Source organism: Homarus americanus, unplaced genomic scaffold (assembly GCF_018991925.1).
Source record: "Homarus americanus isolate GMGI-L3 unplaced genomic scaffold, GMGI_Hamer_2.0 scaffold32583, whole genome shotgun sequence".
In the NCBI taxonomy this organism is placed as follows: domain Eukaryota; kingdom Metazoa; phylum Arthropoda; class Malacostraca; order Decapoda; family Nephropidae; genus Homarus; species Homarus americanus.
The window spans coordinates 16,617,421-16,643,059 of record NW_024713129.1 but is presented as its reverse complement, the minus strand read 5'-3'; the positions used below and the strand labels follow the sequence as shown (position 1 = coordinate 16,643,059).

Genomic DNA, 25,639 nt, shown 5'->3' with positions numbered 1-25,639 from the left:
TACTTCTAAGCTTTTTTCCCAAGCAATGGGGTGATTATTATTCCTAACATGAACGAACAAGGCACTGCTTTCAGTGAATTTTTTATGCTTCAAGATGTTGAAGTTTTAAAAACATAATAATAACAACACTGTTACTGGCGTCTGAGACAGATTCAGGCGCCCGTTACTAGTGATGAGGGTGGGGCTACGAGGTGAAGAAGGCACCGTTCGGGTTCCTGGCGTAGCCCGGGGCAGCCTTTGGCATCGTGAGGGTATGTGTAGGGCGAGGTGTGTACAGCAGCGAGGTGACCAAGGAATCCCGTGTCCTCACTCGCACCACCCGAGGCCTCACACCCACCACGCTTGAACCTGTAACACAACACACTCTTAGAATGGATAAACAAGTCAGGCCTATAAAAAATCGTACGTATAGAGGAGTAACACAGAAGAAGTTAAATGTTATGTGCCTTGTTTCTCTTATCTCGTTATGCTTAAAATAATACCCCAGTGTTAACATGGGGCGTCTCCTGGCACTAAACCAGTTATGAGTATAAATTAAGAGGTAATGAAAGCTATTTCCTAGTAAATGAGAACAATATGTGCTGGCAAAACAACTGGTGATGACGGTGAGCAATAGAGGCATAGCGTGAGAGGGCCAGGCTCGCGCTAGAAAACTTGTCTCACGGGTTCACAATGAAGAAAGACGTTCATAGAGCTGACTAACACATCTAAAACCTCTATATATATAACACAGCATGATCAGTGTTGTATCAGAGGTGACCAGGAAAGTTAGTTATTTTAGAATATTTCGTGTGGGCAGGAACTGTCTGGTTGTGTGTTCTGATTTTATTAAATTGAATTAATCTGAAATGGATTTTTTTATGTTTCTCATGAATATAAATATATTCATTACGAAATGCATGATTATGGTGAAGAAGCTTAAGATGTGAAGAGGCATAATAAAAATGGCACGTTTGTGATATTAACACAATATTATTTACGTACTGTAAAAATGACTCGCTCAGTGAGTATTTTTTTAAATAATGACAGACTCGGATGTGTTGAGGAAGAATGAAAAGGGTCTCAGCGCCTATTCTTGGCCATGTTGTGTGAATACCAGTAAATCACAGTGTTGCTCTGACGTATGCTTGGGGGGCGCTGTGCTCCACCTTACCTACCTTGTAATAAAATCTCAATTTACCCTTCTGAGGTGGAACAATCACAACAGTTACCCCTAGAACGAGATTCACAGGGCTTGTAATTGGGACTTCTACTTTTAATTTACGTAATGGGTTTTCTAGTGGCCTTAAAGTGATGTAATTTTGAAGGGGAAGTCTTGCGTGCAAACACTACCCTGTATTAACCCAGACATTAAGTTCTGTTCCAAACACACTAAACAGTAGTCAGTGTTATGGTGTATAATCTTGTTTGGTTTGTTATATACTTGTAGTACGAGCATAAGAGTTAGAGATGACCATGGTGGATGAACCGTCATGTGTGGTGTATAAAATATTGAGAGACAAAGGGGTTGGCGCGGTGGCTTACCTAATTACTGTCATTAAATAATTGACCTCAGTCACGTATTGCGAGGGAAGTGCAGGTGGAGGAGGAGCTATGGGGATAAAGAGCACGATAGTAGATAGGAAGAGAAGGAGGTGAAGTAAGCTAATAATCTTCGTTAGGTGAGCGTGGTTAATCTTTAGGTGAAATAAGCTGGGGTGTCTAATCTTCAGGTGATCTTAAAATTCCTCCCTCAGCTTAAAAGGTAAACACAGGAAGGCCCAGAATAACTCCTTAGAACAGAGTAATTGACCCATTGAGTGTGTGTGTGTGTGTGTGTGTGTGTGTGTGTGTGTGTGTGTGTGTGTGTATTCCCTGTCACAACAATAATAATTTTTTACCATGAAAATATTAGTAATCGAGTCCTAATTATATTTATTACGTGGGGTGAGTTGCCAGGTCACAATTATTGCTCGATCACATTATGTCGTCATGAAGATCTTAAGTTACTGTAATGGAGTTGGGATTGTTTTTTTCTGTTTATTGAATCTGTACAGCGCCTCGCCAGTCTTAGTGTGTTTGTATAAATTATTATATTATAATTATGTTTGTAACGTACTGTACTTACTACTCTAATCTAATTATTAATTTACTCTAGTTATCACTAACATAATAATTATTTACATTTATTACTGTAGCATAGTTATTTCTCTTGCGTAATAAATACCCTGCCATAGTTATTATCATCGTGACTATTACTCTGACCTGATTACGACTTTATCTTAATTATTTCTCATTCATTCGACGTGTTCGTGGAGTTGCTGTGGCCTGAGGAGAAAGTTGCATGTATAGATAGAGAGATGAGGGGTCAGTCCCTGGTCCAGTGTGGTAGAGGAGCAGGCAATATAACGCTACACAATACTGTTTACTTCACACTTATTATACTCGTTATTGTGTCTCGAGTCTTGTATCTTATCTGTCTCACACAATACTGTTTACTTCACACTTATTATACTCGTTATTGTGTCTATTGTGTCGAGTCTGTATCTTATCTGACTCACACAATACTGTTTATTTCTACACTTATTATACTCGTTATTGTGTCTCGAGTCTTATCTGTGTTTACTTCACACTTATTATACTCGTTATTGTGTCTCGAGTCTTGTATCTTATCTGTCTCACACAATACTGTTTACTTCACACTTATTATACTCGTTATTGTGTCTCGAGTCTTGTATCTTATCTGACTCACACAATACTGTTTACTTCACACTTCAGCCATCAATCTTGGAAACTGATGGCTATGTTGTCATTGTACTTGGGGTGGAAATTTCCATCCTATACAGTTTGACTTTACCTTTCGCGAGCTCCTTATCTATCAAAGGGATTTAATTGACTGTTTATCGTCAGCTACAGCCCCGTCAACTTACGTATGTTTTGCATGGTGATATCTCGTCAGTCGGGGGAATATATGTGATTTCCTTCCCCCCCCGAATGAATGTTTACTACTATACTGGGTGCGCTTTGATGGTCCGTAATAGTGGTAAGTAAACACGGGTTTGTTGTGGGGAATATGCTGGCGTGGTAATTATTTGGTAATTGCCGTTAATGGATTTTCTTTTCGTCGTATAGAGAGAGAAGGGAAAGGGCGTAAGAAGATGGGGGATGGGGAAAGGGGAAAGGTAGAAAGGAAATGTGAAGGGGAAAAGGAGAGGGGAGAGACGTCAAAGAGAAAGATTTTTTGTAACTTATTTTTCAAGCCTTTGTTTTTGTTTCAGCTTAAAAACAATGATCAAAAGCTATTGATTTTCAACAACAGAGGTCAATATTGCCTGTGTGTGTGTGTGTGTGTGTGTGTGTGTGTGTGTGTATGTGTGTGTATGTGTGTGTGTGTGTGTTTTCATAATGTTTACAAACGAAGGGTATTATTGATTTAAGTGTGATTTGATTTCGTAATGACATCGAACATCATATTTGTGTATCAGTCCGGTAGGTAAATATTCACATTTATCTGACCGAGATATATTGTAATCTGTCTCAGGCTCACGGTCAAGTGTTATTTACCCGTGTGTAGAGGAACAGAGACGCTGGGAGGGGCTGATGATATGACGAAAATCAGATTGTGGGCGGCACATGGATACAGTGTAGTAGTCAAGGTAATGACTAGCACTCCCAGGCGCCCTTAACTCATTGATTACGATGACGTTAACCACTTGAGTATGATGATTTTAACTCCTTGTTTACGATGATTTTAACTCCTTGTTTACGATGATTTTAACCCCTTGAGTACGATGACCTTAACCCCTTGAGTACGATGTTCTTTAACCCGTTGAGTACGATGATCTTTAACCTCTCAACCTCCTTAATTCATCCATGCTCTTCAATTTTGCGAAGCGCTGAGGAAATCGAAATGAATATTAAGTTATGTCAATTGAAATTAGAATAATACAGTACTGTAATAATAACGGTAAAAGCAAAACAGCAGAAGAGTTTAGTGTGATCATGACAGTACCGTTGTTGTTGGTGTGAGTCTGACTGTTGTTGGTGCTGGAGGAACGGTGTGTGGTCTCTCCCTCCAGCCTCTTCCCGCTCTCCTCCTGCCACTCCCCGCCCTCTTGCAGCGCCTCCCTCACCTCTCTTAGCACCGTCCTCCTTGTCAAATCCTCCTGACACAGTCTCCCGTCTCGCCTGTGGACAGTGGTGTGAGGTTGTGGCATGACTCGTGTATGATTTGTCCCCAGCGAATGTTTACCAAGTTTTGTTCATTGATTGATGTATGTTGCGGGGGTATATCCCGAGGGAAGGAAGTACATATATGATGACGAGGAAGGGAAGGAAGGATGTGTGAGGGAGGGAAGGAAGTGTGAGGGAAGGGAAGGAAGTGTGAGGGAAGGGAGGAAGTGTGAGGGAAGGAAGGAAGTGTGAGGGGAGGGAAGGAAGTGCGAGGGAGGGAAGGAAGTGCGAAGGAAGGAGGAAGGGCAGGAGGAAGTGAGGGAGGGAGTGAGGGAAAGGAGGAAAAGTGAGGGGAGGGAAGGAAGAGGAGAGGGAGGGAAGGAAGTAAGGAAGGGAGGAAATGAGGAAGGAGGAAGGCAAGGGAGGGAAGGAAGGAGGGGAAGGGAGGAAGTGGAGGAAGGAGGAAGTGGAGGGAAGGGAGGAAGGGCAGATGAGGGAAGGAAGGGTGAGGGAAGGAAGAAAGTGTGAGAAGGAAGGAAGATGAGGGAAGGGAGGAAGTGTGGAGGGAAGGAGGAAGTGTGAGGGAAGGAAGGAAGTGGAGGGAAGGAGGAGGTGGAAGGGAAGGAAGGAGAGGGAAGGAAGTGTGGAAGGGAAGGGGAGGAAGTGTGGAGGAGGGAGGAAGTGGAAGGGAAGGAAGGAGGGAAGGAGGAAGTGTGGAGGAGGGAGGAAGTGTGAGGGAGAAGGAAGGTGAGGGAAGGAAGGAAGTATGATGGAAGGAAGAAATGTGAGGGAAGGAAGGAAAGTGTAAGAGGAAGGGAAGGGAGAAAGTGTGAGGGAGGAAGGAAGTGTGAGGAAGGGAAAGTGTGAGGGGAAAGGAGAGGGGGGAAGGAAGGAAGTGTGTGAGAGGGAAGGGAGAAAAGAGGAAGTGGAGGGAAGGAAGGTGGAGGAGGAGAAAGTGAGGGAGTGGAGGAAGGAAGGAAGTGTGTGAGGGAGAGCAGGAAGGAAGTGGAGGAAGGAGGAAGTATGAGGGGGAAGAAAGTGTGAGGGAGGGAAGGAAGGAAGAGGGAAGGAAGAAGTGTGAGGGAAGGAGGAAGGGAGGGAAGAAAGTGTGAGGAAGGGAGGAAGTGTGAGGGAGGGAAGAAAGTGTGAGGGAAGGGAGGAAGTTTGAGGAAAGGGAGGAAGTGTGAGGGAGGGAAGAAAGTGTGAGGGAAGGAAGTAAGTATGAGGGAAGGGAGGAAGTGTGAGGGAGGGAAGAAAGTGTGAGGAAAGGGAGGAAGTGTGAGGGAAGGAAGGAAGTATTCATGCACATATAATACGATAACTTGACGTAATACCTCTCAAGATCAAATACAATTAAACCCAAATTATGACCCTGATCTTGTTGTAACTTCAGTAGTCCTAGAGGTCTCCCCACCTCCTGTACTGAGTGGGTGGTGCCTCCCCTTTGTCTTACTGAAATAAACTCCAGAATTCAGGGTATGTGAAAGGTTTGTTATCAGATGGTTTAATTTATAATCCTGTAATTCTGTGTTTTGGATCTCGAATTTATCTCTTGAAAAACAATGTTAATGATAGGCCCTTCAGTATTACTAAAGTTTCTATTAGTTTCTATTACAGTGGGTAGAAGGGCAGTGTACTGATGTCAACAATTAGGAAATACTCAGGTGGATTTACATTTGACTAACCCATTTCTTATCAACTCAGAGATAAGACGCTACAACAATCTTATACACAAAAGCCAGAACCATCACGCGACGGGCTCTACGATCACAATTTACCAGTTAGCTTTCGGGTCTTATCGTCAGGGGGGAAGAGCCAACCAATCAGGAGCAAGAGGAGATAGCCAATCAGGAGAGAGTTAGGCTATGGGCCATTTGAGTCCCCTCAGCTGGTTCATAACTTGCCATTTGTGCAGATTACCACAAGTGTAAGGGCAGGCTAGGGACTACGCGCTGCCGCTGATTGAAACCATACATCTCGTTGTCTTCTGATGCAAGGAGAAAAGGTGGTCGGTGGTGACACACACACACTCACACACACACACACACACACACACACACACGAACGAAAAAAATATTACTCGGAAAAGAAAATGCGTATAGAATATAAAATTTTCCTCAGTGCAACAAATACTCCTAAAAAGATTGCATTCCACAGTATCATTTCCCGAGTATTGATAGAGACTGAGACATGAGTGTAGTGTTGTGAACGAGAGGGAAGGTGTGAAATGCGAGAGTAAGGTTGGGTAAGTTTACATTCTGCCTCCCTTTGTGTTCTTGGCGAGTTTTCATGACTGTGATCGTGTCGTAAGGGAGGGAAAGTGGGAGAGGTAGATTGAGAAGTAGAGAGATAGGATGAGACAAAGTAAGGAAGAGAGAAGGAGAGAGGATGGGACAAACAGAGGCTGAGGGAGTGAGTAGTCGACTAAATTGTGTGTGTGAGAGAGAGAGAGAGAGAGAGAGAGAGAGAGAGAGAGAGAGAGAGCCTGTCATCATACATGCCATTACATTCTGGTGGTCGAAGTCACATTTCACGGAGGCGAACAATTATCGAAAAACAATAATTAATTTTTTGTTTGTTATTCCGAATGATTTCTCTCATCAATGATTTTTGGGGGTTGCCTTCTTGTTTGCCTTTCATGACAAAAATCTTCACTTATTTTTCATTTTACTTGGGGGGGGGGGGTATATTTTTGTTTTCTTCAAATATATCAATTAAGGAAGCTGATTTTTTACACACTTTCTTAACATTGACATTATATAACAAAGGTCTTGCCGTTAATTAAAACAAGTTTATTATATATCAGAAAGATGATAAGAAAAATACATCTTTAATGATTCTTTAATAAAAAAGTTTTGTCTGGTACAGAAAGTCATGATGATGTGAACAGTGGCTAATGACTCAGGGCTGTTGAAGTATTCGACGTAAATAATTAAAACAAAACTAATATACTCGGTTATTTTGTTGAATTTAAGGACCTGTGCTCTTACAGGTAATGGGAGGTAGTTTAGGGTGCTTGCAAAAATTTAATTTATTGAGTGTTTGATGATTGAAGGTATATTTAGAAATATGAGAATTTTAAGTATTTGTGAAATTATGAATTGAAGAGCTCCAGGAACTTAGAGGGTCTTAAGGTACCAAGAACTTAAAGATTTAGGAACATTAGAATTTGCGGACCAAGAAAGTTAAGAATTTGGCGAATTCATGAGTGTAAGAATTTCCTGATTTAAAAACTAAAAAATTATTTGATTTAAATACAACGTAATTTAAGGAATTAAAGGACTTACGAAGATGAAAGATTACGAACGCGAAAATCTTCTGAATTACAGCGGTTTGAGGATTATAAAATTTTGAGATATTAACTTTCGGACAAATAGAATTTTAGGTTACTGGTTCTTTTGGTTTTAAGAATTTTGTTTTTAAGTTTCGTTTTAAAAATTCTTGGGACTTTTGGACTTAAATATGGAGGAGGAACCTAACGTCAATTGGTACTGATGGACTTAAGACAATCAGAAGTACTAGAGAACTTAAGGGACTTGATGATAAGAGGTGTTGATTAGGTTGAACTTCAAGACTTTTTAGGTGCTGAAAGAACTTGACTGACACACAAACCGATGGACTTTTAATTTTATTTTTTATTTTTTTTTAGGAATTGAAAACTTAAAAATCATGTGTGTGTGTGTGTGTGTGTGTGTGTGTGTGTGTGTGTGTGTGTGTGTAAGTAAGACTTGCTGAAGTAATGTAAGGCTAATTTTTTAAGACTTATTAAAGAACTCTAACTCTGGTTTTGATACTTACTGGATTACTGTAAGACTAATTTTAAGACTAGTTATAAAGACTTGGTTATGTACTTTATGGCTGTGGTTTCAAGACTTGCTTAACTACTTTGAGTTGTGGTTTTTAAGACTTGAAGTTTTTAAGACTTGAAGAAATACTTATAAACTTTATAGGTTTAAGACGTATAAATACTTATAGTTTTTAAAAATATTAGACTTAACATATACGAGTATACTTATCAGCCTTACTTTAAAATTTCTTATCACTCATACGGCTTTAGTTCTGTTGACTGACCCTGAACGACGTAGGGTAGCTGGCTTGTCCCTAAATAGGTCCTTCTCGTGGTCGTACTCAGCCCTCAAGGTCCACTCCAGGCTGTCTCTCGCCCGTTCTTCCTCATGGGCGTGGTTGTGGGGGTTGCCGTGGGTTTTGGCGTGGGCGGCTGAAGAATGGGTGGGCGTGAGGTACAGGCGTTGCCATGGGCGTCGGCGAGGAGGCCACACAACCAAAGGAATCTGGTTGACAAGGGCGTCGTGGGTTAATGGCAGTGGTCATGATCGGCTGTTGTGTTGCGGATTATTTGTCGTTGTGGGGGAGGGTGGAGACTATGGTGTGTGGGGGAGGTGAGACTGTGGTGTGTGGGGGAGGTGGAGACTGGTGTGTGTGTGAGGGGATGGTGGTGGAGACTGTGGTGTGTGGGAGGTGGGAGACTGTGGTGTGTGGGGTGGTGGAGACTGTGGTGATGTGTGGAGACTGTGGTGGGACTGTGGGGACTGGGGGTGTGTGGGTGGGGAGGGTGGAGACTGTGGTGTGTGGGGGGAGGTGGAGACTGTGGTGTGTGGGGGAGGTGGAGACTGTGGTGGGAGGGTGGAGACTATGTAGGAGTGGTGGACTATGGTGTGGGGAGGTGGAGACTGTGTGTGTGGGGGGGAGGGTGTGGTGTGTGGGGAGGGGAGACTGTGGGGAGGGGTGGAGACTGTGGTGTGGACTGAGGGAGTGTGGGAGACAGGTGTGTGGGGGAGACTGTGGGTGGGGAGGGTGACTGTGGTGGGGGAGGCAGACGTGGAGGGGATGGTGTGGAGGTGATGGAGACTGTGGTGTGGTGGGAGGGGGTGGAGGTGTGGGGAGGGGTGGAGACTGTGGTGTGTGGGGGATGTGGAGACTGTGGTGTGTGGGAGGGTGAGACTGTGGTGTGTGGGGAAGGGAAACTGTGGCGTGGAGGGGGGTGGAGACTGTGTGGGGGGGTGAGACTGTGGTGTGTTGGGGAGGGTGGAGACTGTGGTGTGTGGGGGAGGGTGGAGACCGTGGTGTGTGTGTGGGAGGGTGGAGACTGTGGTGTGTGGTCTAGGAGATAATTTGGTTTCTGGGGCAAGAGCGGGAGGTAACGATGTCCAATTCATACGAGACAAGGCCATTGGGTGTATACAAATAGCCATCACGTACCTTCCTCTGTAACAACGTAACGCGCTGACTGTTTATATTGTGTAAAAAAATCCGCTTACTATATATTTTAGGATCACCTGAAGATTTGCTTATTACACCTAACCTAACCTAACCTAACCTAACCAAATCCGCTTATTATTTATTTTAGGATCACCTGAAGATTTGCTTATTACACCTGAACCTAACCTAACCTAACCCCCCTGGTAGCAATAGGGTGGTTAATCTTCAGGTGAAATAAGCTGTGGGATGAATCTTCAGGTGACCCAATTGTTTTTAACTTCTGTCATTAGTTTTTTGAATTCATTGTGTTTGTTTATATTTATGTTTTGACCATGGGGGGGCAGGGGAGTGTCACAAGGTGTAGTGTCGTGTGGATGGTAGTTTTTGATGTTGTAAACACTCACTGGTGACGTCGTTCCAGCGTGTAGGGATATTGTGTCATGTATTGATCGACACTGTTATCAGACCGGAAGCAAAAGATTGAACGATTTTGTTTTTTGTCGTGTGTGTGTGTGTGTGTGTGTGTGTGTGTGAGACTTACCTCGTACTGTGCGGGCTCCATCACTTTCTTGGGCCGCCCCGTACACCGTCCGCCCTCACACCCACCATCCTGTATTGGGAAGGAACCACTGCGGCGTTAAAAGTGTCAGTCACGCCACGAAGGGAGCTAAAACACGGGGCTGTTACCCTGGACTCTAAGGACCTGATGGTAAGGTTAGAGACTTATGCTCCTGGTACTGACGCTGAGGGCTAACAATCAGGGAATGGAAAGGCGTAATTTTGAAGTCTTGGGCTGGCTGGGGTGTTAAGCCTCGTACACACCAAGATACATTGTCTAGAAACAGTCGCGCAACAATCTATCTCAGTGTGTACGAGGCCTTAGGGACTAGTTTTTTTGGTGATGATTGGCTTTAATTTAAGGGCCTAGTTAGTAGAGATTGTGAGATCTGGCTACAAAAATACCGGGAGACAGAGGGAAGGTCCTGTATATAGTAACACAAAGAAAGTTTCACGGGCGAAGGAGTGGACAGAGATGCTTTTGTTAGGGAGAATCATAATTGTTTATTTACAAATATCGGAACTAACACAAGTGGTCTGGATGAGAGAGATGTTCAAATGTAATTCAGAAGTTTATTAAAGTCGTCAGTGGTATTTTTGCATGTGATTTATGGGGTATTTGAAATATAAAACATTATCCAACACTTGAAGAATGTTAAGGAGAATGTACAGTCGCTTAAACAACTGTCTGTGCAGGTTGGGGGTCGATATACTCCGAAGTTTTACGTGTGACTAGTGACAGCCCTCATATTTATGCACAGATAGTTGTTTTAGCTACTGTACGTTCATTCTTGCGTTCATATGAATATTATGGTGTAGTGGTGACCTACTTTGCCTTGTCTTCATAAAAATAAAGTTGATTATCTTTTTGGCAAACAATCATCTAGCTAGTTAAATGTCTTTATAGTATTTTCAACCGTTTCTTTTTACTGTAGATGATTGTGTGTGTGTGTGTGTGTGTGTGTGTGTGTGTGTTTGTGTGAACAAACTATTTCAATAAATGGTTGGACCAAATTGAATGACTGTTGGGCGATGGGATGAATGTCAAGGCCACAGCTGAAGGTCAGAAGCCGTGACTTGACGAGAGAGAGAGAGAGAGAGAGATTAAATATAAATTCCTATCTTACGTGAGAAACAGTGAAGGATCATATTTGACACCTAACACATATTCACTGTTGATGCCTTATGATTTTCTAAACGTTTGTTTATAATTTCAGGTTGATACGATGGCTGGGAGCAGAGAAACGACACATACGGACAAGAAACTGCGAAAAACGTGAAAACGAACCGTATTTTGACCATGGCTGATGCGGCCCCGCAGGACTGGTCGTCATGACTGGGGTAAGTGGCGACATCTGCAGCGTGGAGCACTTGGATTCAGATCTAAAGTGGATCCTTTATCTGAATCCTCTTAATTATATCCAAATTATTTTCGAATCTGACGACGTCCCACTTTACGAGTATCATGTAGACTTGTAATTTGATTGTTTGAGTAGTGTGTTTTAACCTCTCTGATTACTATGTCATCTTACTCAAGGGAATGTACCATCGTATTGAAAGGGTTAAGACAGTGCTCAAGGGGTTAAGTCGTCGTTATCAAGGGGTTAAAACATGGTAATGGAGGGGTCTAAATTCGTCGTTATCAGGTGGGTAAGACATGATAATGGAGGGGTCTAAATCGTCGTTATCAAGGAGTTAAGATATCTAACTCAGGGGCTAATTCATTGTACTCGGGGTTGCCATCTTACTCTATGGGTTAAGACATCAGACTCAAAAAGATGTCATTATATTCAAGGGGTTAAGACATCGGACTCGAGAGGCTAAGTTTAATTATCGTACGCAATGTTTAAGCCATCGTACACACAAATGGTTCAGTCATCGTACACAGATGTTAAGTCATCGTCAGTGTCTGAATTTAACATTTATTAAAGAAACATTTTAAGGAAATATAATGTTAAAGAAAGTGAAAAGGAGGAGAAATTTGTTCATAGGAAAACAAGAAAATAACGAGTGTAGTAAGAAATAAGAGAAATTACATTGTACCAGGCAAGTGTGTTGATGAAAAGTTATCAATGTTGTAAACATTATCTGAGGAAGAGGAGGAGGAAGAGGAGAAGGAGTAGCAGGAGGAGGAAGAGGAAGAGGTGGAGGAGCAGGAAGAATCAGTGGTGTCCCTTCGTGTAGTGACGTCAGGACCTAGCTGGGTCACCTGCCTCGCCCACATTAACCTGGAGAGTGACAGTTTCTGTGTTTCTCATTCTGTTTCATAGAATTTCGTCAAACGATATTTTTGTGTAGTCCGGCACTATGTACAAATATAATTACCTGTAACATGTGACGCTGGACGGCGTGATCCAGCCATCAAAGTAAATTCCTATTTAATTTTTCCACGCTCAGCTCTGCTACACATTTTATGGGCCACCCAGCAATAGCCGGAGGTGCAGTTATGTATGTATGCAATTTAAAGGTCTCTGACACGATAACTCATCCATCATTAGTCCACCTCTGGTATCAAAATATATAAAGTTGATACACAACATTTTTTTCATATTGCCAGCGGCCCACACACACTGTTATGAATACAAACCGCCCAGTTTTATATAATGAAATACGTGTGTTGGGCCAGAAGTAGTAGTGTTAGGTTAAGAATAATATCACCCCAGGATGAGGAGAGTCACTTTTAGACACACAAATGCTTCCTAATTAATGATCAGCTTTTCTGCCCCTCTGAGTAACAGGTAAGTCATATCCTAACTGTTTTTTTTTTTACTAAGGTTTATTTAACTTACCCTGGGATATAAGTTAGGTTAGATTATATAACAGAATGAATCCCTGGGTAGTATCTCCCCTGGGCTAGTTTACACTCGGGGTACAACTTGGCTTAAATTAATATCTACCTGGTCAGAGGGCATAAACTGACCATTTACACCGACTTCAGTGTTCCTCGCCCTCACTTACATCAAGAGGCGAACACCGTAGCTTTTACTTACCTTAGGTTGTTTGTGAGCGCGGGCGTGGTGGGACGAGGACTGGTCTACATTATAGTGTGTTTTCGGTAAAATATTCGTACTTGCTTGGGATCTGAAGACTGATTCCTCTGTGTAAATTTCTCTGTTAGATTACGGAGTCGACTTCGGGTCTTCTTCCTTCCATCTTGATGTTATGAGTATTTCTAAACCAGGTTGGGTCACATATCTAACGAAGATGTCTATTATTTAAAAGATTTTGAAGGGTTTATTAGTACAGGTTTAACAGTAGGGTTAGTAGGGTTTAACAGTCCAGGTTTATTGTATTAACGACAGGTACGAGTAATGAACATACGGCGACTGCGTTTGTTCAGTGTTCTTATCTCCGTTTGTTCAGTGTTCTTATCTACATTTGTTCAGTGTTCTTATCTACGTTTGTTCAGTGTTCTTATCTACGTTTGTTCAGTGTTCTTATCTACGTTTGTTCAGTGTTCTTACCCACGTTTAAGTAGATTCCTTAAAACCTTCCATAAACCATCAGATTTACACATGCATACATACATACATACATACATGCATACATGCAACCTATAAATTCACGTGATAAAAATATTCACACACACACACACACACACACACACACACACACACACACACACACAGATACACACAGACAATTATTACCTTCATTGTAAATCCTCAAGAATGACTCAGCCACACGACTGTTAAACTAAAGCACTCGTAAAGTCCCCGACCAACTGGCCGAGCCTGTCTGTGTTGAATGTTTTCTGTGCACGTCAGGATAACATTATAGAATACTCACACACACACACACACACACACACACACACACACACACACACCTTTCTTTCTCTCTCTCTTTCTTTAGACATTTTACCCTTGTGTTTCCTTGTGAACTCTTTGCCAAATTCAACCATAACTAAACAAAATTACTATATCTCGTGTTTTAGTTAACTGTAGACGAGGAAAACTGCTGGATAAATATTATAATTGTCTTCCACTTTTTTTTACTCCGGAGGTGACGCCATAATTGGTGAGAGTTTAAGTTCCTGGCTGCCTCAGATGTGTCCGGAATTGGTCTAAGATGAATACATGATCAAAATTCTCCGTTACATTATCTTGTATCGTGTCCCTCAAGTCTTAGATGAAAAGCTTTTACTGTGGAGTCTTCGTCATCGTCTTGGTTATGATGATAGAATGGTTATTTTACTGTTCTGGGAGATTATTAGTCCAGGGTTCGAATCTTCATCTAGGAGGCTTGTAAAAATTCAACTGATTCACTGACATCTAGACCCCCCCAGATGGTTACTTTGGGCCATTGTTTACCTTCAGTTCTACCTTATTATCCTCACTATGAATACTGGGCAGGGTATTGTTTCGGTCCTGTGTGTCTGTCCCAAGAATGGTGATACAATGTTTTTCGGTCGTGAAAGAAAACGATGACGTAACGGTGTCCAGCGGTGACACCCATGAATTTATATAAACAGCGTCATTTAAGAGGAGGAAAACCAATAGTGTCACGCGCATGGTCAGCCGTGATCCTGTATAGTACGTGGTATATGTTGATCAAAGGCACACGTGGGTAGTATCTAATGCCTTTCATCCTCATTTTGATATTAGTATTTGAGTGACGGTTTCGATCCTCTTTGTTGAAGCACTGAATACTTTAACCCATTGACTGGTGTTAACGCATTGGCTGGAGAGATTTCAGTTTGTCGTAATCAAATGCAGAGTGTTAGTGTTGTGTGTGTTTAATTAGTTTCCGTTCAGTGGTTATAATCACAGTTGTTATGAAAGCAACGCTGTAGTGTTCATTTATTTGTTGAAATTAAAGAAAATTGTTTTTAATATAATCTTTTGGTTTTTTTGTCTGTTAACGCAATGGTTATTTATATTAATGACAATTTCTGAGGTAATTCTTTCTTTTCTCTGTTAAAGACATTATTTTGTTACTGAAATATAATAAATTTAAATTCTCTCTTTTCTCTTTGATAAAAATAATGCAAATATAAACTAAAGAAAATAACTAAAAATTAATCCTTTCTGCTTCCTCTTTTTTATTTGTCGGTTAAATATTTATTAAATTATTATTTCTATCTCTGTTAAAGAAGCCTTTGAAGTTAAAGGTAATCTGATTCTCTCCGTTTACGAAATCGTTTACGATAAAATAATACTTATGAAATGATTCGTTATTCTTTCGCTTTGTAATAGAACTAATTTGTTTACTGAGCGCATCTCTGGAGGTTGTGTTAGGGCTGGCTAGCACGACACCCCCGCCCACTCTGACTTGTCTTGGGGGATAAGACTGTTAAATAATCGTTAGAATTATTCCCGAGAATTTATCTTTGTCCCTCAAGAAATTATACAGTCACATTGTTAACCCGGAAACAGATGATATGCTTTTATCTCTCTCTCTCTCTCTCTCTCTCTCTCTCTCTCTCTCTCTCTCTCTCTCTCTCAGCACCTCACTCATTCCTGTTTTATTATTATTATTATTATTATTATTATTATTGTTATTATTATTATTGTTATTATTATTATTATTATTTTATTTTTATTATCATTCATTATTATTGATGCACCCTGGAAAAATCATACATAAAAACACACACACTTTCTTTGTCTACTCTCCAAAATCAATTAACCAGGAAGCTCTGTGTATGTCGGTGATTGATTAAAAAGCCATAGTCGGGTGTCAGCCATTAATCACCTCCACCACCGTCACTATATCGCGTTACGTTCATGCCCCGCCCAGTGTATGACGTCACCTCGCGTTATTTATGAAGTTGCACTGCATTAAGCATGACGTTAATCCACTTGATGCATAACGTCACATTATGTTACATGTGACGCCATCTTGTGTTAACTGTGAAATGACCACGTAATGCGCAGTGATACTCCGAATGTAGCGTAATGTACTGCTACTTATATCATGTGGTTTTAGGGACAACATGACCCAACATTAAGTATGATGTGACCATGTGGTGAGCGTAATTTGCCCCTGCATTATGTGTGAGCTCGTTGGTGTGGCATAAAACCCAACCTCGTCCACTGTGTTGTTTATGATGGGGAAGTTGGGCTTATGACAGTAGCAGTATTCTGGAGGAAAGATTTCGTATCGCCTTGCAAAATGATTAATGATTCACGTGGAAGTATAATTACAAAATAAAGAAAGAGTGTCAGTCTGTAATTACAAGTCGTTGTGGAGGTACAGGGAAGTGCCGATGGTGATATATTAGTGACCACAAATCAAGGTGGAGGGCCGTACATTTCCACGATTCCTGGATATCACATGGAGCTACACAGGCTTGGCGATCTATATTAACATTAAAAAAAATCCTGATTATTTATGGATATACAAAGTCTAAAAAAAAAAAAAAAAAAACATCAAAACTTTTTCACAGAGGGAAGGACATCATCATCATTCACCGTTAGTTGTTAGAGGATTTTTTTATTTTTTATTTTTATTTTTTGCCTAAACAGCAGAAAGACTTAGTTATGGATTATAAGATGCGGGAATTGCTAGTAGATAATTGTTTCTTGTTTCATCTCCTTTTCATTAATTGTTAGCTTCTTTTTAACTAAGTTTCATAAGAAGTAACAAATATAAGGGATGTGCAATAATTATAATTTACTTAGGAGGCAAAAGCATCTTAAGGAGCAATAATTAGGGAAGGAGAACAGTAGTATATGAACCATCTATAACTATGTGAGTAATGTTTGACCACAAGCAATATTACAGGTCGAGAAATGTAATAAATTTGCTACTTTATGATTCCTTTCACTGAGGGTCGGGAAGGGGGCGGGGGGCAACTTGGTGTTCTCATATCCAAACAGAAGGAATATGTACACGTCCAGACTCTTGTTGCCTAATGATATACAGTAATTATTCTAGTCAGATAACCAGCCATAGAAATTACACTTGCTGGTAAAGCCATCAACACAATTCTCTGAAGTGTTGTTGTAAGATGTGGGGGTTTATATGGCCCTCAGCTGACCCATCTCAGCTATCCTCCATCCCTGGATGAGGTAACTACTGCCATCAAACAGATGAAAAATAACAAAGCCTCAGGGCCTGATGGAATCCCAGCCGAGGTGTATAAAGCAGGAGGACCTCTGCTTACTAGCCGTCTCCACTCTCTCCTGGAGAATATATGGGAAAGGAGGAAATCCCCCAAAGCTCTTAAAGACGCCGCCATTGTCAATGTTTATAAGAACAAGGGAGACCGGTCAGACTGTGGCAACTACCGCGGGATCTCGCTGCTGTCCGTAGCGTGCAAGATTATCGCCGAGTCCTCCTAAACAGACTTCTTCCTGAGGCAGAAAACTTCCTCCCAGAATCTCATTGTGGCCTTAGACCATTACGTGACACCATTGAAATGATCTTTGCTAACCGCCAGATACAGCAAAAGTGCAGAGAACAACGCTGTGACATGTACAGGCATTTATCGATCTAACAAGGCCTTGAACTCGGTCAACAGGGAAGCCCTCTGGCGCACCCTCAGCCGGTTTGGTTGCTCACCAAAATTCATCGCCATTGTGAGGCAACTCCACGACAGCATGAACGGCAGTGTCGTGCACAATGGCACCCAGTCTGATTTCTTCCCCATCCAAACGGGGTAAAACAAGGATGTATATTGGCACCAACTCTCTTTTCCATTTTCATGGCTGCCTCCCTTACTCGTGCTCGTGCCATTTTAGCCGGCGGGGTGAACATAGAGTATACCGGATGAAAGATCTTTTCCAAATAAGTCGACTCCAGGCGGGAAAAAGGTGTCGGCAGCTCCCATTACTGAATTTCAGTTTTCAGACGACCTCACCCTTGTCGCTCACACTGAAAGTGATCCTGAACACCTACAGGTGTGCAGATGCCTATGCACACTTCGGCCTTGAGGTAAATGTGCATAAGACTCAGATTCTCTTTTAGTCCGCCCCTGGTTCAGCCACACCTCCACCATCCATCCAGCTGAATGGTACTACCCTCTCGAATGTTACCCACTTTCAGTATCTAGGCTCCCACCTGCCCACCACCGTGGACATTGATGAAAAGATTCAGCATCGGATCAGATGTGCATCTCAAGCCTTTGGCAGACTCCATACCCGTGCCATCAGCTGTAAGGAGCTGAAATTATCTACAAAGTTGCACGTATATCGAGCAGTGGTCCTCCCCACCCTGCTATATGGCAGTGAGACATGGGTCACATACAGGAGGCACCTCAAGACACTTGAAAACTTTCACCAACGTAGTCTACGTTCCATCGTCCGAGTTCGCTGGGAAGACAAGAGAACAAATGCCAGTATTCTTGCTGACACCAACTGTAGGGGCATCGAGGCATAATGTGTTGTCTAATGGTAGACCCTGCTGCCATATGGCATCACGTAAATTGTGACTAAGTCCCAGGTTGCTGATCTGACTTTCTTCCTCATTTACGCTCAATTGCAGGGTCTCAATTGTTTCTCTTCCTTTGACAACACAACATACATACAGTACATCATTTCTCAATATTAATCTTTTTTCATTTTTGTATTTGTTTACGGTTCTTTATTATTATTATTATTATTATTATTATTATTATTATTATTATTATTATTACTAATATTACTATCAGTGTTGTTATAATTATTATTGTTATTATTCTATTTTTACTTTTGTATTTGTTATTAAAAGTTTTATTTTCTATGAACTAATTATTATTATTGTTATTATTATTACATTTTCGCCCTGATGTGGGTCAGTGGCCTGTGCCCGGGAGGGCTAATCCCTGAAAAAAAAAAAACGCTGGCCGGCAACTGAAAATGTATGAGGATAGTCTTAAGACAAACCTGATAAGTGCCAAATCGACCCCCTCACCTGAGGGACGATTATTCCACATCGTAACGCTTAGATGATTACCACAAGAGTTGTCAATACCTTTGAATTAACCCGACTGTAAACCCAGGCAGACAAGCGCCAACGCCGGAAAGACGTTGCCGCCGCCACTCCTGCAGTAGATGGAGCCCTCCACATGTGCAACGTCTGTGAACAACTCTGCCGGTCCCGTATCGGTCTCTTCAGTCACCTTAAAACTCAACAACCTAGGTGACATCTTTAATAACTCATATCATTGTATCATGGCTGGATGATCGTCATACTTGATTCCGAGTGACAGCAAAGTAGTAAGTAGTAGTAGTAGTAGTATATACTGTAGCCATGATAATTATCTTTTGTATATAATCTTATGCACGTTGTTCCTTAAAAAAAAAAAAAACTTCCGCTGTGCGTGTGAGCGACGTCATCCTAATCGAAAAATGTAAACAAAAAACAAAAGTTGATTTTTCATGAGGGCAGAACAACCCTTCGTAATAATGAGGGTAATCAACATATAATAAAACTCACCGTCTCCCTCGTGATTAAGTCGTCATGGACTGAGGCACAAGACACTAAGGCAGACAGATCGTCATTAAGATCCCATCCCGCCTTGTGATCTTGTCTGAGGTGTGTCACTCACTCACTATGGTCTACACTTATGGCCTTATTGCCCGTAATCTTTCATGACTTGAGAGAAGGGTGGGGAGGGGGGGGGTAAGGCAAGGTTGTTGGGGTTGCCTCTGTTGGGGTTATGGGGTTCGGGGTTATAGGTGTATGGGTTGGGGTTATGGGGTGGGGTTATAGGTGTATGGGTTGGGGTTATGGGGTTCGGGGTTATAGGTGTATGGGTTGGGGTTATGGGGTGGGGTTATAGGTGTATGGGTTGGGGTTATGGGGTTCGGGGTTATAGGTGTATGGGGTGGGGTTATAGGTGTATGGGTTGGGGAAAACAGATAAGATGAGGAAAACTAATAATAATTCGTCCTTAAAAAATAAAAAATAAGAAGGTTCGTATTTGTCACCTTCACAGTGCTACACAATTAATGTCTCACTATATAAAACAGTAAAGAAACAACGGTAGCTGACTTCACTGGCCTAAAGGAAGCTCTCTTTGGGTTTATACAGCTGGGCGGTTTTACACACACACACACACACACACACACACATTAAGTAAATGGTCAGGACGGTCTCCGCTGGTTTACCCTGATCCCTTTTCCTTCAATTCTCAGAAAGGCAACATTAATCATGCCATGTTTTTTTCTCATATTATTTTCCTTCAATTAACGTGTTTCATGGATGGTGTCTGTGTCGAAGGTAATAACAGTCTTAAAAGAAATATTGAATTTAATTTATTTGTATTGAATTAGGTGTTGTCAGAAGGTGTTGTCATAAGGTGTTGTCACAGGTGGATAATATTGGCGTCTCTGTTTTCGCTTCTGGATATAATTTTGTCATTTTTATTGATATATTTACGGAACTAAACAGGATAGAAATGTGTTTGTTTATTTGTGGTCGTGTGTGTGTGTGTGTGTGTGTGTGTGTGTGTGTGTGTGTGTGTGTGTGTCACGCTAAACAGTGATAATCGCCCGGTTAAGCCTCATGACGCAACCGACATTTTTGCCAAATAGGAATAAGTTTTATATTTTTATTGTTATAACTTAAGGAAAATTAGTTTATATATAACCAAATTTACTGTGCTAAGACGTTGTTTATCGTCATAGCGTAACCAAACTATACCTAAATTAGCTTAAGTAACACTAGATTACCTTAGATTATCTTAGTAATCACACTCGTCATTTGCAGTATTAAACAGCTACTTGTCACACGTATACACAACGCTGCACCAACGTGAAGGAATTTGTCTTAGTAACAGTGGCTTCAAGTTCTGCCAGACACTACTAGGTAAAGGTAGACTGATAAAGCCATGTAAGGAGCTGGAGATTTTGACCTGTGAGCCATTCCTGGATGCTTAGTGCTGACTAGTCGCCATTTGGAAAGTGTTTTTATTCAAGATATTAATCGTATGTAAGTCCTTTCATAATGAGGAACTTTGATTCTTACAATACTATATTAATCCGTAATGAACCAGGGGAAATACATGTGGCGATGTGTCCTCAGATGGTTAATAGGAGCGACGAGTGACCAATATTGATGCCAGTCTTGTCTTGTCCAACCAAAGGTAAGAGAGATGAAGAAGTACTGTATTATTTAGTTGTGTTATGAGAGATGAGTAACGGGATTATTATCAAAGAAATTTTAAGTTTTTGATCAAGAGAATTATGTGAAATGTCATAAAGTTCTATAGACGAGAATTGTTATGAGGAGTGAAGGAGATGAATAATGAGTTTCTACTGAGTGAATCATGTGTAGAGGTAATGCCAGCATGATAAAGAATATGTGTTGGGAATGAAGTTGAAGAGAGAGGGTGATGAAATAGAGCAGCTCATTAACAAGATGCAATAGTAAGTGGAATAAGTGGCGACACATATCGTCTGACACTGAGTAGAGGCGAGGAAGAAGAGCTAAGGGACTGGTTACTGATGATGTGAAAGACCTTTAGTTTGTATTGAGTACGATGCTTCTACCCACTCGTGCGACCAACACTCTACAGGGATGTTGTAAAGGGTGAGATGTTGTGGAGAAATACTGTTTGAATAAGCACAAATGAGGAGACAGTCTTAGGGATAAATGCTTTGTTATGTTAGGAATGTAGTGATTGAGGGTGCGGTTACTGGTGGAGTTACTAGTACTTATTATAAATATTTCGACTAAATATCTTAAATTTCCAGTTATTAATCATATAAAATAAAGTAAATGATAATGAATGTTGCAAGAAAAATAATTAAGATGTTTTTACCGCCAGTGAGTTTTTAACATGTAACCATGACATATTAATCTGGCGAAGTTCAATTATTATTTCGTAAAAGAGGCTGTAGAGCAGTTAATTACTTAATATTCTTTCCACTTTATCCGGGAAGGTCGTCAATATGGGTGGACATTATACACAAGTATCTCAGTAAGTGTGTGTATGTTCTCCGTGCATTATACAATTCCTTACTGTAATTAAAACGACATTTAACTTATATCTAATGCTGTTGATTGATAGTGAGACTTATCACCGATACTATCTATATCCAATAATATCACTATATCTTTGTGATGTTCTATATGTGATACAGAGAGAACGTAACGGCAGAGATAGAAATACATATTTAGTAAAATTAAATTTGGTGTTCACATAGTTTTAACATCTTTCATTTGACAATATTTTCCATTTGTTGTCTGGTCCGTTTTGAGTGAAACATTTAGTGGCCTTAGTCTGGCGACATCCAGTTTTTCGTTAGAATTTTAATATACCACCATGATACTTGATGAGCGGGAACACGTAAAAGAGATTAAATTACGTTGTCAAAGAGGCAGCAATGAAATGTGTTTCACGTTAGTATTTTGAGTGAACAAATGCATGACGTCCACTAACTGACACACACACACACACACACACACACACACACACACAGTGGTAGCCAGCCATGGTACACACGCCTGCATGAAGCAGTTGTCTTCTGTCCTGGGGAGGTCTGGGGGATGATGGCGGGAAGGGGGGAGGTCGATGACTCCAAATACTTTACATAGTTAGCTGGGCTGATAAGGCTCCAAGCTTTGTCTGTCAGCATTGATCTTGCCACGAGTCTCCTTTTATGCCATAAAAGACCAGAATTGTGGATGTAATAACTTTTTTATATTAAAGGATTACAGGAGTGTAATTGGGGGCAGAGAAATGGGTCAGGATTGCGAAATTGAGCCCTGAAGGTTAGCAAGTGGAGGTGGGAGGTGGCTGGGGGGAGAGGGTGATTGGGTGAGGAGGGAGGGTCTCGGGGGGGCAGAGCTACAGGAATTAAAGTCTTTCATCTCTATTCCTGGAGGTTATTAATCGAGTCACACACAAGTTGCCTCAAACACTGCGAAATACTGAGACTCGTGACAGGGAGAGAACGTAATACTGAGACTCTACCATGACAGGGAGAGAACGTAATACTGAGACTCTACCATGACAGGGAGAGAACGTAATACTGAGACTCTACCATGACAGGAAGAGAACGTAATACTGAGACTCTACCATGACAGGGAGAGAACGTAATACTGAGACTCTACCATGACAGGGAGAGAACGTAATACTGAGACTCTACCGTGACAGGGAGAGAACGTAATACTGAGACTCTACCATGACAGGGAGAGAACGTATAACAGAGAGAGAGAGAGAGAGAGAGAGAGAGAGAGAGAGAGAGAGAGAGAATTACCCCCAAATAATAATAATAATAATAATAATAATAATAATTACTTGCATATGTAACATTTTCGTTTGACAGCATTAAGTGTACCGTCGGGAATTTGGGTTTGTTGTTTGAGGTGGTCGGGAGGCCATTGCTCAGAACCTGTGTAGGAATTTTATTTTAATTATTTATTTATTTATTTATATTTTTAGATAAACTACAGCTATGTGATGATAAAACACATAGAAGGTTTCCATAATAATGAAAAAAAAAGAATGTATTGAATTTAGTTATACCACCACTACCACTATTACACTGCTTTTGTCACTATCACTACCACCAATACCTAATTGGAACCACCACCACTGTCATGACCTCCATCATTACCGGTATGGCTACTCTGACTATCATTCCCATCACTATTACCAGTACCACTACTACAACCACCACCAACACCACCACGAATTTGCAACTACTACTACTATTACCACCCCCACTATAACCACCACCACTACCACGACTGTAACCCTGAACTAAGAAGTGCCCTCCTCGACTTTCTATGTACTGTATCTAACTATATCATGTATGACACGAGGACTACCCTACACGACGCCTTAACAACATGTATTAAAAAAAATCACAAGAAATTGACCTGCATAATGATACTTCAGATGGGCCTTTTACCCTCGTCTGATTTGTGTAAGTTAAAAAAAATAAATAAATAAAAGCAATAGTTTTTTACAAGATATAAAAAAATAACTAAACAAGACTACGAAAAGTTGACCTTACAGCGATAAAATATAGTGTGAGACTCTTAAAGACACCAGATATTGTCGGAGGATTAGGAAATATACCACATTTTTCCTCAAAGTTGAGTCGCGTTTTTCTTAGGCTAAGTCCAATTTTACCCCTCAACTGATTCTATTTTTTTAGTTAAGTTTCATTTCTATTAAAGCCAGTTCTTATTTTCCCGAAAACTAAGTCTCATTTTTCCTAAACCAAGAGGTGGTTGAGGTAAAACATTTGGGAAAATATCTCGAAACTGGTGCGACATATCGACATTAATGATGTGAGAGTGAAAGTGAAGTCCAAGGCCTGACGGGCCTCGGGGTACAAGGCAGTGTGGCTGGTACTGCACTCGACCGCCTTTACTTTCGTAACTAGAAAGTCAGGTGTCCATTTACAGGTGAGTCGATTGGGGTGCACTGGTCGCGAACCAGCGACTCTTAGGACGAAAGGTGAGCGATGTATCTGCTTGGCCGCCTCTCAATTTAAGTGTAACCAACAGCTACTACCTCCCAAATTGTGAGAAAGTTTGAGAGTCTTACCCAAAGACTATAATAGCCTCTGGTCTTACCAATAATACAGCACTGCTGTAGAAGTGGGAGCAGGACCACCAGGAGCAGCACCAGTACAGCACTTGCAGTATGAGGAGCAACGGGAACAGCAGTTGTAGGAAGAGCAGCACCAGCAGCAGGGACAGCCCTAAGAGTGGGTGCGGCAGTCAACAGCAGCAAGGGAGCAGGAGCAGCAGAGGCGCGTGGAAGGGGCGGCGTCACTGGAGTTGACCCCGCGTGTAGTGTGGTGGACGGCGCGGAGCCTCGCGTGCGCCGTCGCTGACCCGGACCCTCCAAGACGCTAGGTCACGCTACACTCATGCTCAAGGCCCGGGTCTTCTCCTTCACGTATGGGATCTTCGACTGTAGAGGCAAGTGTGGAAAAGAGCTGTCGTGTCCTTAGATTTATAGTCGGCGGCGCGCGGGATATCACTGTGATGGTCTGTTTATATGAGACTGACGGATATATTGATCATGTTCGATATTTGTCGTGGCTGGTAAGATTCATACTTAGTATAATTAATGTTTCTGTTTATGTTCCATGCATTGTGCCGGCTAGCTTTTAGTTATTATCTGCAATTAAATTTATTAGCTGGACATAAGACGCAGATATGTGGATAATTGTGTAAGATAGCACACTATATTTACACACATGGTGATAATGCACCCAATGTGTATGACAGTAGCGTGAAGAGCAGGTGTAGCGTGCTGTGTTTAATGAACCTAATAGGAAGACGAGATACACCATCACGTCAGAGGAACATACAGTACGTGTTAAGGCGAAAATTAAAACTGGTGACGTCGAATTTTTCTCACCTGTAATAAAAACTTGTCATTCATTTTTCGCTCGTAGTCACTAAAAGTCTTTCAGGCGTTTGATGAGTTTATTGTCAGGCGGCCCCTTGGAGGTCAACAAAACCAGGTGTTGGCTGTTTTATGAGGCCATGATGCCAATATACCTGGCGTGTACCTGACACACACACACACACACCATGGTGAGGCAGGACACTGGGGGTGGTTCAGCAGAAGTCACAGTATACAGGTGTGGGATGTGTTGATTAGTCTTTGGTTAATACCGTGACTGCTGCTCCCACACTTGACGTGCCAGCCTAACCTCACTTAAACTAATTAAATTAAATTTAATCCCGACTTCAGAAACAAGTAATGGGCGTACTAGTGACAGTGGGCCTCCTACGCAGTATGGATGTAACTCACTGTATACTAATCCTTAGGTTCACAAGGAGGCATCATGGCCGGTACTGCGCT

General features: G+C 41.5%; 1 protein-coding gene across 2 annotated transcripts; it reads right to left on the bottom strand.

The window, feature by feature from the left end:
- On the bottom strand, positions 1–24,594 carry LOC121871199. Of its 2 annotated transcripts, XM_042373381.1 has the most exons (5): positions 24,394–24,594; positions 9,914–9,982; positions 8,224–8,444; positions 3,992–4,167; positions 1–348 (listed from the first exon to the last, which is right to left on the bottom strand). In XM_042373381.1, the coding sequence occupies exons 2-5, from the start codon at positions 9,932–9,934 to the stop codon at positions 185–187; spliced, it is 582 nt and encodes a 193-aa protein (XP_042229315.1). In that variant the 5' UTR covers positions 9,935–9,982; positions 24,394–24,594; the 3' UTR covers positions 1–184. The 2 variants fall into 2 exon arrangements, with proteins under 2 accessions (XP_042229315.1, XP_042229325.1); XM_042373391.1 differs by lacking the exon at positions 3,992–4,167.
- Positions 24,595–25,639: the final 1,045 nt, after the last annotated feature.

Bases quoted from the DNA above. Each gene is read 5' to 3' on its own strand.
- LOC121871199 (XM_042373381.1), bottom strand. From the start codon at position 9,934: ATGGAGCCCGCACAGTACGAG. The intron at 4,168-8,223 runs GTCAGTCAACAG...CACTGTCCACAG, and splicing joins GCTACCCTACGTCGTTCAGG to GCGAGACGGGAGACTGTGTC. The intron at 349-3,991 runs GTACTGTCATGA...GTTGTGTTACAG, and splicing joins GACTCACACCAACAACAACG to GTTCAAGCGTGGTGGGTGTG.